The following is a 16,423-nucleotide window of genomic DNA, read 5'->3' on the forward strand; positions in this document are numbered from 1 at the left end:
AAAAAATTGTTGGTGGCCCTCTGTTAATGAATAAAAATCCCACAATGGCCCCTGAAATAACTTTGAAACAGATAAAAGTAATAGTTAAGAAGAATTTACTGAAAATTAACAAATGAAAATGTGACATTGCTTTTGGATTATGTTTCAACTGAATCATTTAAAAAAATAGAAACTTTTCACAGGCAAAAATGGTGGTAGTTGTAGAAAAGATTGAAAATAATTTGAACATGGGGACATGTTAAACTAAGGTGTGCCCTCTAGTTGGCATTAGCATGACTTCAAGTTTGTAATCAGTCTACCTGAAAAATAACTAAAATAAAATTACAAGAATAAAGTCATGTTTCCCCCCCAAAAAAGTCGGACTATAATGAGAACACTGACATGAAAAAGTAGTCTTTCAACTGTAGTAAAACAAATTATTGTGAATTATAATTTGGTACTGGGTGTACAGATAAAGAAATAATCTGTTTACACGTCAAAAGACTGATTAATAATCTGATGGTTGTGTGTTTACTACAACTTTATTCAGATGTCAAAATCTGACTTTATCCTCATTATTTGACTTTATTCTCATTTTTAGTTTAAACTGGCCTTAATACTCATAAAAGTTTCAGTCCAAATAAATCTTTAGTAAAACCAGGCACAGAAGCCATGTCTTCTGGTCTCAGTGTCGTAAATTAACAGACCAAAGAGCTCGTCAGTCTGCCTTCTTCACATCTTCGTCTACCTGCGGCCTCCTCTGCCTCAGGTAGAGTCGCTGAGCTTTCCTCAGCAGCAGGATGAACCAGTAGACCTGTGGAGCCAGCAGCACCAGGTTCCCCACGTTACAGTGCAGAGGCAGGTGGAAGGCCACTCGGTGCAGAGGAATGCCGAACTGCCGGCCGTACATCCAGTACATGAAAGGGAAGAGGAGGATGCGACACGCGAAGAAGGTCAGGAGCACGATGAGGCCGTTGATTGTATGCAGCTTGGTGCCATCGAGGCGCAGCTGTGTGTAAACAAACAGATGACCAGAAACGTGCGAGTTAAAAAACTGGAGCAATCCACCAAGATGGGATGCAAAGAATGAGAAAGAGATCATGTGACTTCATTGTTCACCTGAATGAGGATCTTCCCGATGGAGACGAAGGGAGTGCTAAGCTCCGTGATGAACATGCAGCCAATAAAGAAATCCCCCAAACCTCTCCTGAAAAACTAAAAACGGGCACAATGCGTCCAATAATCAACTTAATGTTTCGTTTCAGTCACAGATATCTGCTCCCTTCATCACTTTACATCAGGACTTAATCTAGCCTATAAAGACTTTGTTACAAAGAATATTTCACCTAAATGAACAACTATTTCATAATCTAGAAATATTTCCAAACTGTGAATATCTGCGTCAAAACATTAGAAGAATCTCACTCAAAGTTACTGATTTTAGATCTGTGACAAACTTTCCAAATGAATGAAAATCTGCGACGGCAGAGGTTCGACTGAATGAATATGACCGTTTCCTCACTGATCTCACCAGTGTGATGGGTGTGAAAATAAAAACCAGGGCCGTGTGATGGAGAACCAGCATCCAGTCCTTGCGAAGGAAAGCCCTGACCGTCTGCAGCGAGTGTCCACTGGGCGCTTCGGACCCAGCTCTGCTCCTCTCAGTGTGGAAGTGGCTCAGATACATGGCGTAGATGTCAAAGACCATGTAGGGAACTCCAAACAGGACAAAACTGTTCACCAGCCAGTGACTGTGCATCGTGAGACATGAATCATTTTAACTGGATTGTTTTTCCTATAGTACAATGAAAATGTACCAGTAGATTATAGAGAGTTCTTCACCTATCAGTCATCACATCCCTGCAAGATGAAACAACTGTGAGTCCAGCTGCAGTGGCCAGCGACCCATGGACAGCAGAAAGCAGTCTGCAGAAACACATCAGACCAGATGAAATTGGAAACTTTACTGTAAAACTGAATCCTAATGCTGATTTTTTTATTTTTTTTTTACCCTGGAAGCTAAAATATCCCTGGATCCTTTTGAAAAACTTAACTGGAACAGCCTCTGCACATTCAACTAAAGGTTGAAAAATGTATTCTTCTTTATAAATTTTGACTTTAAAATCCTTTGAGTCCTGTCGAACTTATGATTGTTTGATTACTGAATAATAATTTGGGGAATCAAAGAAAAGCTTAACAATTTTCCATTTATTTTAAGAGTAAGTCAAGGAAATTAACAGCATAGAGTAAGAACAAATTTGATGCATGTTTTTTTTTGTGGATTTTTTTCCAAATTAATTTAGGCCACTTTATTAGTTACCCTTTGCGAGTACCGAGCTGGACACACATTAGTCTTGGAAAACTGCCCTTCTTTTTGCCCCCTATTAGTAAATACTGACATCATAGTTACATTCATGATGTAAATTTCCTGTTTTACTATACCAACTACATTTCAGGTTTGTGATAAGGTGTGTTATTCTGCTGGAAGTGCCCATGAGAAGACAGGTACACCTGTATGGAGGACCAATCCTACCATAATTAAGAATGAATACAAAAATACCTTTATTAAAATAATTAATGGGCCAAAAAGCAGCTTTTTGGTCAAACGCTCTCTGCCCCCACACAAACGGTTATCAAACACTCTTGAGAAACATATATTTATAGATTTCTTGTGTATGTGACATACATACACAAGAAAATTATATTATTCAACTAAACTGTACTTTTATACAGTTTGTATTTCCACTTGATCTTTACCGCTTCTAGAAATAGACAAAGCAAGAGAAAGATTTTATGCAACAAATGTAATGTACACGTTTTGTATCCCAATCTCTTCAAGGAAGAATAATAGGTCACCTTTAAAGAAAAAATATGGATTTACTTTCCGATAGCTTTCCGATTATGTGACCAAAAGTCTCCAAATCAAACCAGCTATGCTACTATACTGGACAAATGAAACACAACAGCTTTAATCAAATTCATCATTTTAATCGGTGCTGAAACAACCCAGCTTGTACTAAGGGGGAACATCAGGATAAATCCATGCTTTCATGTTATTTACACCTAATTTCGACCCTTACCATCTTAATACTGCAGCTGCTCCAGACTCATCAGGCATTTTGTGCATTGTTGGAGAGCCTTTTTACAGTGAAATCCTCAATTCCAGTTCTTAGGAACAGAAGGGTCATCTGGTAAGGTCATCAGCTGCTGTAGCCTATCTGCTTCAAGGTTTAAAGTGCTGAGAGTTCAGTAGTTATACTCTACACACCGTAAGCTGCTGAAACAGTCTTCCCATTCGCTTTTGAAGTAGTGGGTAAAGATCCCAGTGGGTCAGCAGTTTCTGAAATACTAACACCAGCATGTCTGAAGGCCATTTTTAAAACAGTTATTTATATCCACTCTCCTCTCCTTTTTCATTCATGGTTTGAACTTAAAGAAGTTCTCTTTCGTCTTCATACCACAGTTGTTGGGCTGTAGACATTAGCTGATTTACAGGTGTACCTAATAAAGTGGCCAGACTGTTTCAGTATAACTAGGCTCTTCATTTGAAAAACAAGCTAAATGTCCCGACTTTAACAGCTCTTCTATCCTTGTAATATTAGCAGTTCAGTCCCCACGACCTTAGCAGCAGCTCGCTAACGTTAGCTTGTTACTCGGGAGGAAGCTGACCTCTCACTGACTACGGTGACGTCGGCTTCGCTCCACTGTGTCCTGGTGTGTTTTAAGATCTTCCTGATGCTGAAGAAAAGCCCTGGAAACACCGCAGCTCCACACACCAAGGCAGCCAGCATGTTATCAGCAGCCTCGGCAAATCCTTGTCCCTGCAAAACAAAACTCTGCGTGCTACATATTACCACAACATCTCGGTGCTACAGCGCTAACTATCCGGAGTTGTTGTTCTTGTTGTTATTATCATTCTGCTTTCCTTATTCTTCTGCTTCTTCTTCTAAAGAATAATAACTGTTTATATTAAATAAATAAATAAATCATTGATTTTTTTAAAGTTATTCTTTTCTTGAGTTATTGGCGGTTAGAAAACAACTAAATGACTCTCTACCGCCACCAACTGGTGAGAACTTCTTTTTCAATCCTTGATTTTTATTGGCGGTTGGCAAAAACCGTGAAGTAGCATTAACGCCACCTACTGGTATGGAGTGTGTTAAAGGTGACAAGTTGGTGGTGGTAATTTTCCTTTATTGGAAGATGTGTAAACAACAAGGCACGGCAGCAATACAAAAAGTATTCAAATACAAATCAGCGCTTGAAAGCATAACTGCAGAACGAACAATAAACTAAAAAGAAAAAGGAAATTAATAAATTTATTAATTATATTATTTTTTATTTGTTTAGTTATGTATTTATAAATATGTACACAAATAAATAAAATACTGACAACACAGGATGATTCCTGACTACAAAAACAGAAGATGTTTGAGACAATGCAAAACTTAGGCGACATTGTCTTACATTTGGATTTGTGTATGTAACCCTGTTCGTGCGAGATGAGTCCTCGCTGTTCCCTGGACTCTGCGTTGTGTGTTCTTAAGGGTTTTTGTCAGAAGGAAACGAGACGGGAATCTGACACACACGACGGTTAAAATCGTGGTTGGGACCGTTTATTCGGACCTCCCGACAGCGCAGCGGCTTCGCCTTTAGAATTCAGAGCAAATACTCTATGTCAACATGTTTCATTAACGCAGTTATTTTTTATTGATTGATTGATTTACAGATACAGCATGTATACAAAAAAGAAGAAAAAGACAAAATGATACAAAACTAACTACTTGAACATTAAAAGTAACATTTGGCTACGTTGAGGAGCTGGCGGTCAGTATTGCCTACCTTTAGAATTCAGAGCAAATACTGACCGTTATACTGCCAGCACACAGTTACGAACGCCAAGTACGGCGTCCTTCAAAGGACACACTTTACAAAGTTCCACAACCCAAAGAGCAGATCCAACACCTTGGTAACATGTGCCGACACATTCAAGCACTGTCCTACATGTACATGTGGGACTTTTTCAAGAATTAGATCAATGTTCATTAAAGGGGAGTTTGTTTGCATATTTACAATCCAAGATAAGAACACAAACAATGTCTTTCTGACAGAATATTTCCAGTTGAGAAATACTTGGCTATCCATTTTAAAACATCCTTCCAAAAATAATATGAGATCTTTCAATGACAGAATCTTGATATCTTAATTATGATTATTTCAATATCATTATTGCAGAAAGAACTCACGTTTCTTCTTATCCTCCTTGAGATGGTTCTACACAGTGTTGTGGTACTCGAGATCGGTCTTGGTCTCGAGTCCGGTCTTAAGACCGTTTTCTGATGGTCTCGGTCTCGTCTCGGACTCGACCGCATTTGGTCTCGGTCTTGTCTCGGTCTCGGGTGCTGGTGACTCGGCATTTTATTTCAAGACCAGTCGAGACCGCAACTGTGAAAATATCACTAAACGTGCAGCATACTATCCAGTTTATTTGTTAACATCTTTGTTTTCAGCTGATGCAAAACGCACTGATTAAAATCCAAGCAACTACGTGTTTCTCCCCCTCCCCCTCCCCTCCCCACCTTTCACTCGCACGCGGCGCTCCAGGACATGCGCAGTGGTTTTCTCTCAGCGGCAGAAAATGTTTGTCTAATGGTCAGTAATATAATAGCGCTGCATAAATAGTAAGAAATCCGATGGCCACAGCTAACTCAGCAGCGCTTCGCTTTCACAGACGGTGGGGACAACGTCTAACTATTTTCGTCACTTAGAAAAGTAGCTCAAAGAAGGTAAGCTCCGTTAACGTGATGTTAGCAAAGCTAGCTGCAGAGACACATAAGCATTGTAATGAAAAAAAGTCACTCACTGTCTGAGTTATTGTGCGGAGATGTTGACTGTCTTGTCGCATATATGGGACAACGCTATGTCCAAAAGTCTGCAATATAGTGATGTGACATTCAGAAACAGTCGATTCTTCTCCATGGCTCTTTACTTATAGATAGGACTGGAGTGTCACTCACTGAGAGCCGTTGTTCTATCAGATTACCATACACTGTCAGAATAGCATACATGCAGTGAGTACCATGCCTGCGCATGCGCATTAAGAAGTCCGACCGTCAGAGGAGTTGTCAGTTCACCACATGCAACAAGTTATGACGAAAATAAGTCATTAAATTGTTTTCAATGATAACTATATAGATATACATGTGTTGTCATGGTTTCAAAGTGTATTTAAAGCAGGTCTGGCTGCAGCTGAAGTAAGCTACAACACACGCCTGTGTAAAACTCACTTAACCGCTAAATCAGGACGCCATACAACTGTTAATAACAAAGTGTATGACGATATACGTCATGATTCTATGTTGCTAGCATACATGCAGTGAGTACCATGCCAATGCATGCGCCTTAAGAAGTTCGACCGTCAGTGGAGTTGTCAGTTGCTGACAACTGTCAGCACAAGTTATGACGAAAATAAGTCATTAAATTGTTTATAATATGACATAATATGATAACTAGATAGATATACATGCGTTGTCATGGTTTCAAAGTGTATTTAAAGCAGGTCTGGCTGCAGCTGGATGCCATACAACTGTTAATAACTGTTAATAATGATCTACATCATGATTCTATGTTGCTGATTAAATAAAATCATATGGTAATGACAGCGTATGCATGTCTGAGCTAAACGTACGACTATCTGACAACGTATGCTGATCTGACAGAACACCGTGAGTTTGTGCTAAGCATATGACGATCTGACCTGACAGAACACCCGTTCTTTGTTCTTGTAATGCTCTGTGTGCACTGCATCATTATTTTATTTAATTATGTACGTTGATATTTAAATTAACAAATAACTAAAACACAAGAAAGAAAGGGCATGCACTCTTTGATTGTTTTTGTTCAAAGTGGCAGCTGTAATGTCTGCCATGGTGTCAGACTACCTGGCTTCATGTACTGGGATAGAGAGTGAAAACAGTCACGATGAGCGCCTTCTGTTTGGTTACTTCTTGCTTGTTGCTCCTTGGTCAGTGTTGGTAGTTGAGCGTTATTTACCGTCAGGGCATTGCCTCAATTGCTATGTTTAATGGTGCAGACAGTGGTGGTTTCTTACATGAGCAATATGGGCAAATGCCCAGGGTGTTATGTTTTTAGGGATGGCACGAGACCATCACACATTTTAGCACAGAAATGGAATATTTAATATTGGTAAAATGTATTAAGTATTTAATATCTAGGTGTTTTTTATGGGAATATGGATCTTTCAGATTATTTTGAGAAGCAATTTCGATCATATTTTACATTTTATTGTATCATGTAGCGTGGACCGCTGGTCTTGGTCTTGACTCGGTCTCGACTTTCATCGGTCTTGGTCTTGACTTGGTCTCGGACCCTAAAAGTCTTGGTCTTGTCTCGGTCTCGATACACTCTGGTCTTGGTCTTGTCTTGGTCTCGGGTTAGGTGGTCTTGAACACAACACTGGTTCTACACCTTCATTGGAGTCCAGCTGTGTTCAACTGAACTGATGGGACTTGATTAGGAAAGGCACTCAACAGAAAAAAGACCTTACAGCTCACAGTTTATGTCAGAGAATGAGAATCATGAGGTTGAAGGAACTGCTCAAAGAGCACAGAGGCTGGATGACTGGTTGCAGAACAATGACCCTAAGCACACATCTAAAATAACAAAGGAGTGGCTTCGGAACAACTCTGAGACCATTCTTGACTGGCAAAGCCAGAGACCTGACCTAAACCCAATAGAGCATTTCTGGAGAGACCTGAGAATGGATCCACCAACTTTCACCATCCAATGGAACTGCAGAGGATCTCTAAGGAAGAATGGCAGACTATCCCCAAATCCACGTGTGCAAAGCTTGTTGCATCACTCCCAGGAAGACTCATGGCTGTACTTCTTCAAAATGGTGATTCAGAGCAAAGGGTCTGAATACTTATGACTATGTGATATTTCAGTTTTTATCTTTTAATAAATTTGCAAAGATTTCTACGTTTGTTTTGTCTCTGTCAAGATGGGATGCTGAGTGTACATTCATGAGAAATAACTTTTTAGATTTTTTTTACCAAATGGCTGCAGTGAAGCAAAGAGTGAAAAATGTAAAGGAGTGTGAATACTTTTCATATCCACTGTAAATGTGAATCAAGTTTAAACAGATACATGAAACACAAGAGAAAAACCTTTCAGTTGTGATCTTTGTGGGTATAGATGTAGCCAGAAATCAAATTTAAACAGATACACGAGAATCCACAAAGATAAATATTTTGTGTTACTTTAGGGATAGGACAGGCACACGAATCAAGCTTTAATCACGTTTTTACGAATCACGAACCACAAATCAAAACAAATAAAAAATATTCAGCTGTGTGTGTTGAGCTAGAGGACACTAATGAGTGGAAACTGATTTAGAATGTAAACATAAGAATGGAAGGAGTATGAATAATTTTTAGCTTAATGGTATTTATGAAAAATATATTTTCCTCATAAAACGTGAGACATGTAAAAGACATAATATATTATAAAATATATAGACATATGTAATACTTGTATGTGTGAGAAAACCTAATACTATGCAAAGTCCCGCAGTTTGACAATGAAAGTTACTGGTTGTTTATCTTAAAAAGTTGAAAAGGTGAAAGCGAGATTTGACTAAGAAAACTTTCTACAAAACAACTCGAGAAATGAGTGTTATCAGTATTTGTTTCAATATCTAACACTGACAGTCCTAATTAAAAGTATATAATTGTCTCTCTACAAATTGAATAACATTGCCATATATACCTACACTCCTCACCAGTAGGTGGCGGCGATGCACACCGGAAAGATTTTTTTTCTTTATCTTTTTGCCAACCCGCAAAAACCGCAAGAGGAAGAAGAAACTTCAGATGATTTCCTGTTTCTCCATCTTAGGTCATGCGGGGACAACACGTCCCGCTTTTCATGGTTTGGTGATATTTCTGGTAAGAAAACGGTAAATATTCTCATAGTTTGTTGAAATATGTTTGTACCTTCGCAGTAAAGTGTTGAGCAGGCAGTATTTTAACAGGATGGTGTGTTTCAGAAACGGATGGTGAAGAAGAGCTGAGTGCGGCGCAGAGCGGCCATTTCCTGCTGAGGATAAGTTGTGGGATCGTCTGTGAACTCCAGCGTCCTGGTGAGCTGAAATATTGCTGTGGAATTAAAACTTTGATGAAATAATTCATTAAGTTCCTCCACACGCTTTAAATAACTGCTTTTGTGTAATTTAGCTCTTTGTTGTAGAGTCAAGAGGCCAATGCTATGTTTCTGTCATTTTATGTCATTTATTTAGTGCTTTTCAGTTTTAATTATTGTTTTTTCTTATTCTGTAAGCTTTCAACATTTCATCTTTGGTTACTAAACTTTAGCCGATGTCTCTATTCTGTTTGTTGAATAAAAGTAGAAAGTACAATACTGCACATTAAGAAGCCCAGCTATTGTCCTGTGAGGATATCTGGGACCAACTAAAGATCCTAATAGTTGAGTTATAGAATCACATTGCATTTTACAATGATTTGTAGCTTTTTAACTTTGTTCATTTTGTGGTTCCTGTCTCTCAGCTGGATCTACAAGTTGACCTCACCAGTTCACCCATCACTCTGGTTGTGAAGAGGAGCGGTCTCCATTAGAAGAAATGGAGTATTGAGGCAAAACGCTGGAGGCTGATTTCAACCCCAAAGTCCTGCTGCATAGATTAGGTCTGTATGTTTTCTTATCAGTAATGGTTTAGGAGCAGAAAGTTGAGAAACGGTTTGTGTCTGTGTTAGCAGATTAGCTTTCTATCTGATGGAAGATTCATTGAATCCTAACGCAAATGGACGTGTCCAATTTGATTCATCATTGAAATATTCAACTTTTCTGCTGCTCTTGGTTCAATGGAGCTCTGATTCCTAAAGCTATTGAAGATTATGTTCAGGTCTTTGGCTTTCATTATCTGGTTGGCTCTCCTCATTTAGAGTTGAAGTCGGTTATCTTTCTGATCTTCACCCAGTTTAAAGAACGTGTTTAAATAATTGTTGGAGTGAGACTCTCTTCCTGATCAGCTCTGAAACTTGTCTTCTTATTGCACAGTGTAGTGCAATGTGTGTGGAGGGGAGGGGATACTGTCAATGTCTTATTTATATGTTTATAAGTTTAGTTCAACTGCACATTGGAGACTGGTGAAACGAAATTTCAAACTTCTGTGTTAACCCTGTTACATAGATCTTTGACAATAAAGTACACTTGACTTGAAACTGGGTATAGAGGCACTTTGGTCTGGGAAGTTGCATTCAATCACAACAACTTCATGAACTTAAACAGCGCTGCTCTTAAGAAACTCTCTAGGTCCTAAATGAAGCAAATTACTGTAAACAGCAGAAGGCTTTGTCCTGATCCTGAAATGCTATAAATTATTTAAAAAGGACAAACATTTTATAAAGGACCTTAATGTATTCATTATCTTCATGTCATCAGACCAAAGTGATTTTTTTCTGGGATTAAATTTGTTATGTCTGTGTAATGTCCGTAAAACAGAAGTAGATGCATTTTTCAAAAGAGACCAAGTTTATTTTTTCATTCATGAACACAATGATAACATCCATCAATTCAAGATACAAAGTAACATGTTTTGGCAACAGTATTGTAAACAAAAAGTGCAAACTAGCAACAAAAATACCCCATTTAAATAACTCAGCTATCATTTCTTTGGCTTTCTGCTACAGAACCCATCAAGTTTTAGTAAAAAAATATTTAAAGTTGAAAATATTGCTATTTATTATTTGATATAAAGATATTTGCGACATACTACAGTCGTATAAAAAAGGCAAGCTTAAGATACAGACATCGCTCTTATAGCGAATCTAAGAGCGATGTTAGGTTGTTGCCTAGCGAACAACAACGCAGTTCAACCTAAAGTCAAATATTCATGTATGTTAGCTTTTAATTCAAGTAATATTTATATGAATATAAAGCTGCATTAGTTTATAATGTGTAGGGATGTAACGATACAATAGTCTCATGATATGATATTCTGATCATGATACGATATGTATCATGATATTTGGCATACGATTCTATGCACTTTTACAATTTTTTTTTAATTTATTTATTTTTTTAGAAGGACAGAGTGATTTTAGTGACATTTTGTGTTCATAGACTTGGATTTAATTAGCCTAAAACTGATGAAAAGCACCAACTATACAATACCTGATTCTGATTGGACAGGGACTTGGAGTCTGTTAGAGAATTTTCGGTATTATCATTTTGTTATTACTTTAGTTCACATTCAGTCTATAGATCGTTCTGTTTAAAGTGTTCTCTTCTTTATGTGTGTATGAACTGACCTGGAGGTCAGGACTGTCTATCTTCATGTGAAACCGTTAATTCTATGTTTCTCAGACCCTAAATTCTTATCAACCAGAATACCTCCTAACTGCCTGTGTGTAGTCGTATTTTGTCTTGTTAACAGCTTGACCGAGATTTGAACCGGGCTCAGACCGTAGATCAGTTATCACACCTGGAACTGGGTTGCTGGTTGTTTAGGTTACATGTTTTACGACCTCTGTTGTTTTTACTGACTGCCCCCTTGGCTGTTTTTCTTTGACAATAAAACGGGCTCGCGTGGAAGGAGATCAGAACGCTCTGTGAACAGCTTGGAGGAGCTGTTGACGGAGACTTCTCCTTTTGCAAAAGCTTGGCCATAAAATTCATAAACGTTGTCTGTGGTTCTTTTATATAGGTTTGAGAAAAAGTACCTATCAGAGTCTACAGCCGGACAAAATGAATCAAAGATGTGGTGAGTTTCTGTCATTTAATTCATGTGGATTTGACATAAAACTCTCAACAGTGATCTGGGAGCTGAGTGGAGAGATTGTCAACCTCTGTAGAGTCTAACTATGCAAATGATTGCACTCATGTTTTTCTTTTGGACATACTGTGGCTGCATTTTGGAGTTAAAAAGTCTTTTGGACTTTTCTACCTTGGCTCCCGGAGTTAGCCGTGACTGAAGGCTGTTACTACTAACTGCTGGGGGAGTGGCTCTGCCTCAACCTGTAGTGATCAACTCCTGGCAGCTGCACAGCGCTGCCATTCCCCTGCTTGCATCTCTGAGTAGCTGCCTCTCAGACTGCCAGGATCTCATTGTACTCTCTGTCTTTAAAAACAAATTACGAAGTCAATGCCACAAGTCGAACTTTGCATTAATTTTGGAATCTCTCTGCTTTTGCAGCTACTCCGATCCGCTTCTCTTTCACAGTTACTTGTGCAACTTTACTTTGTTTCTTAGCAACAACATACAGCCCATCATTATTTATTGAAGAGTCGAGATTTCCAAAAACAAAGGAATCTAATGTTGTGTTTTGTTTTTACGTTCGGAAGCTCATTCCCTTTCACATAACCAGAAAAGTTGTTTTTTGACGTTTCCATGACATTCGGAAAAATATAGTTTTACTTGGCCTATTAACACAACTTAAAAACTGGTGTGTAGTTTATAATGTGCACTTTAAGCCTCTCCTGATCTCAGTCAAACAAGTTGACTGAGATCAGGAGAGGCAGAGTCTTGCTGCTTCGCTGTCAATAACCAGACATGTTAAAAGGATGGTATAAACCTTAAGACCCCTATGGTTTAACGTATCGATACTCGCGAATGAAAATGTATATCTTCGGAGGGTGGGGGAAAAAAAATAAATATTGTAGAATCGATATAATAATACAGCCATAATAATGCACATAATTTGCTTCATTGGTTCCTGCAGATGCTCAGCAGATGTTGCTGCTTAAAGAAGATGCTCCTGAAGAACATGGTCCAGGTCTTGACCTACAACGTCCAGAGTCTCTCCCACCAACCATGAATGAGGATGATGAAGAGCTTATCTGGTCCTCACACCTTCATCAGCACCACAGAGAGTTACCAGAAGATCACTGTGAAGCAGCAGAACCTATCAGAAAGCAAGATCATGGAGATTATTTCAACTCATCAGAGACTGAACTCATTGAGGAGGATGAAGTTGATGTAAATAATGTTTTCTGTCAACTTGAACAATTTCCAAATTACAGGCCAAACAGTAAATACAGTGGAAATGACAGCAAGGTGAGCCATTCAACTAAAGGTTCTCCAAACTTTGAGGATGAAATGAAATCCTTTACTTCAAAGAAAACCCTAGACTCAATGAGGAAAGTTCAGGTTGAAATGAAGTTTAGCTGTGATGACAATGGTGAAATATGTAAAAAAAATTCAACATCAAAAAGACATGCGAGAACCCTAGCAGGACGTAAACATCTCTGTAAATTGTGTGGCCACACATTTAAAAAAAGAAGTTACTTAGACATACACATGAGAATCCACACAGGAGAGAAACCTTTCAGTTGTGATCTTTGTGCATACAAGTGTAGCGTAAAATCAAGTTTAAAAGTACACATGAGAATCCACACAGGAGAGAAGCCTTTTAGATGTGATATTTGTGGATACAAGGGTCGCGTAAAATCAAGTTTAAACAAACACATGAGAATCCACACAGGAGAGAAACCTTTCAGTTGTGATCTTTGTGGATACAAGTGTAGCGTAAAATCAAATTTAAAAGTACACATGAGAATCCACACAGGAGAGAAGCCTTTCAGTTGTGATCTTTGTGGATACAGATGTAGCGTAAAAGAAAGTTTAAATGTACACATGAGAATCCACATGGAGGATAAACCTTTCAGTTGTAATGTTTGTGGATACAGATGCAGAGATCAATCAAGTTTAAACAAACACATGAGAATCCACACAGAAGAGAAACCTTTCAGTTGTGATCTTTGTGGATACAAGTGTAGCGTAAAATCAAATTTAAAAGTACACATGAGAATCCACACAGGAGAGAAGCCTTTCAGTTGTGATCTTTGTGAATACAGATGTAGCTTAAAATCAAGTTTAAACAAACACATGAGAATCCACACAGGAGAGAAGCCTTTCAGTTGTGATCTTTGTGAATACAGATGTAGCGTAAAATCAAGTTTAAAAGTACACATGAGAATCCATACAGAAGAGAAACCTTTCAGTTGTGATCTTTGTGGATACAAGTGTAGCGTAAAATCAAATTTAAAAGTACACATGAGAATCCACACAGGAGAGAAGCCTTTCAGTTGTGATCTTTGTGGATACAGATGTAGAGTAAAAGAAAGTTTAAATGTACACATGAGAATCCACACAGGAGAGAAGCCTTTCAGTTGTGATCTTTGTGGATACAGATGTAGCGTAAAAGAAAGTTTAAATGTACACATGAGAATCCACATGGAGGATAAACCTTTCAGTTGTAATGTTTGTGGATACAGATGCAGAGATCAATCAAGTTTAAACAAACACATGAGAATCCACACAGAAGAGAAACCTTTCAGTTGTGATCTTTGTGGATACAAGTGTAGCGTAAAATCAAATTTAAAAGTACACATGAGAATCCACACAGGAGAGAAGCCTTTCAGTTGTGATCTTTGTTAATACAGATGTAGCGTAAAAGCTAGTTTAAACAAACACAAAAATCCACACAGGGGACAAACCATTTAGTTGTGATCTTTGCTCACAAAGATTTAATCAGAAAGGTCACTTGAACCGGCACATGAAAATCCACACTGTATAAAAACCTTTCATTTAAGATCTTTGTGGATTATTGTTTACACGGAAATTACATTTAAACAGACACATGAGAATCCACATGAAATAAAAACCTGTTATGAACTTTCTGAATGCGGATATAGAAAGAAATCAAGCTTAAACACACCCCTCAGAATCCACGCTGGAAAATTTCTCCTGTAATGCTTGAGGAAAGTGGATGAACTGAAAATCTTATTTGAAATATATGAGGAAGGTAGAAATAATAATAAAAGACTCTTAGAGAAAGTGTTCAGCTGCACTATAACACAGTGGTATTAAAAGTGCTCCTGCAGATTTTTCTGTTGAATATGTTTGTGTTAATAAAAGACTGATTTATTTGTACAGTTTTCTTTAACTCATGGCGGCGGTGTCCAAAGTTAGTCTTCAAGAGCCGGTGTCCTACATGTTTTAATTCACTTCCTGGTGGTAGTTACTCCCTCCTCAGCAAGTCAGTATTCTGCAGAGACTTGCCATCATTTGGTTCACATATGTTGAACCAAGGAAAGAACTAAAGTATGCAGGAATACTGGACACTTGAGGACAGTTTAACTTTGGGTTTCCTTTTCATTTTTTACTTGCAAGTATTTCATAGAATACAATATAGCAAGTGTATTGAACTCAATTCCTCAAGTGCAACTTTTAGATGGTTTCTATGTCAAAGCAGAGAGTCAAATAAGTTTGCTTTCAGGACTTGGGAGAACTTGACTGCACCGAGGAGGCATTAGATCCATTGGATTTAAGTATGTTGGACACATCTAAAAGTTGCAGAACACTCCCTTGAAGATTTGAGTTGAAAATCATTGCACTATATGTATTTTTATTTGAATATCTAACATTTTAATGTTTTCTAGTTAAGTGAATGTTTAGAATTTAGGAGTGTGGATTAAAATGATGGATTTTCTGTGTTAGAAATGTCTTCTCAGGGCCTACATTTTCCAATTCTGAGTAATACTTTTACCAAGGAGTCTTGGCTTAAGTGGTTTAGTCGGCTGCTGAGAGAGAAACTCTGAGGATTCAACAGCGTATTTGATCCCTTTGTTTGTGTAATGCTGTTTTCTAGGGATTATTGGTGGTTCTTCTACTTCTTGTTTAGTGATGTAAACACTCCTTTCCTCCCTGACTGATAAGGAATGTGAACCATATGTTCGCAAATCTAAACTTATATTCCATCTGTCGAGTAAAGTCGAGCTCATCCCACTTCCCCATGCTGGAGATTTTAGTTTAATAGTAACGATGAATAAAGTTACCTTTAAAATTGAGTACACAGATGACATCAAGACCCAACAGTAGAGTCAGACTGTAGTAAAATTAATCTGGTTGTGTGTGTTATTGTGTCCTGCAAACTTTGAATACTTACACTTACACTTGTGGAAGTACTTAGGTGAAAGAAGTAACTGTAACTTTGGTAGCAAATAATTAGAATAATGGATTATTCTTGGTTTCTTTTCAGAAATGTCTGTAATAACGCGCATCATGATTATAATAAGAGTAACTAAGTAATGGTTACTATAAAATTATAAATGAATGCTAAATCAGAGAAACTAAAAGGTTATAAATGTGATTTTAACATTGAACTTGAAATGGTGTAAAATGTGTAACTGTAATTAAAGGTCACTGATGTTATGTTGGAGGTAGATGGTAGGTAAAAGGTCAGGGGAAAGGAGGAACTGATGGGAGAGCAGAGATGACCAAGACCTTATTGTTGAACTTTAACTTTCCTAAGAAAAGGTTGGGTAGGCAACAGATGTAAGAGGACTGTTGAGCAACTCGAGGTTATTAGAACAGAGATCAGGCCATAAGGTCTCAAGACGG

The 16,423-nt window shown here is 38.0% G+C and overlaps 2 protein-coding genes across 2 annotated transcripts; one reads left to right on the forward strand and one right to left on the reverse strand.

Annotated features, from left to right (window-relative positions):
- Positions 1 to 78: 78 nt before the first annotated feature.
- On the reverse strand, positions 79 to 4,050 carry LOC106911096 (TLC domain-containing protein 3A-like). Its single transcript, XM_088011742.1, has 5 exons — positions 3,649 to 4,050; positions 1,822 to 1,905; positions 1,511 to 1,730; positions 1,099 to 1,194; positions 79 to 988 (listed from the first exon to the last, which is right to left on the reverse strand). Exons 1-5 carry the CDS (start codon positions 3,768 to 3,770, stop codon positions 698 to 700), a joined length of 813 nt encoding a protein of 270 aa, XP_087867868.1. The 5' UTR covers positions 3,771 to 4,050; the 3' UTR covers positions 79 to 697.
- A 4,810-nt stretch (positions 4,051 to 8,860) lies between these two features.
- LOC148155786 (uncharacterized) lies at positions 8,861 to 14,953 on the forward strand. The gene is made up of 5 exons (XM_088011733.1): positions 8,861 to 8,948; positions 9,050 to 9,142; positions 9,567 to 9,704; positions 11,726 to 11,782; positions 12,741 to 14,953. Exons 4-5 carry the CDS (start codon positions 11,767 to 11,769, stop codon positions 14,456 to 14,458), a joined length of 1,734 nt encoding a protein of 577 aa, XP_087867859.1. The 5' UTR covers positions 8,861 to 8,948; positions 9,050 to 9,142; positions 9,567 to 9,704; positions 11,726 to 11,766; the 3' UTR covers positions 14,459 to 14,953.
- The last annotated feature ends 1,470 nt before the right edge of the window (positions 14,954 to 16,423 follow it).

Source organism: Poecilia mexicana, unplaced genomic scaffold (genome assembly GCF_051168715.1).
Source record: "Poecilia mexicana isolate PSO_F unplaced genomic scaffold, ASM5116871v1 scaffold_13, whole genome shotgun sequence".
NCBI classification, from domain to species: Eukaryota; Metazoa; Chordata; class Actinopteri; order Cyprinodontiformes; family Poeciliidae; genus Poecilia; species Poecilia mexicana.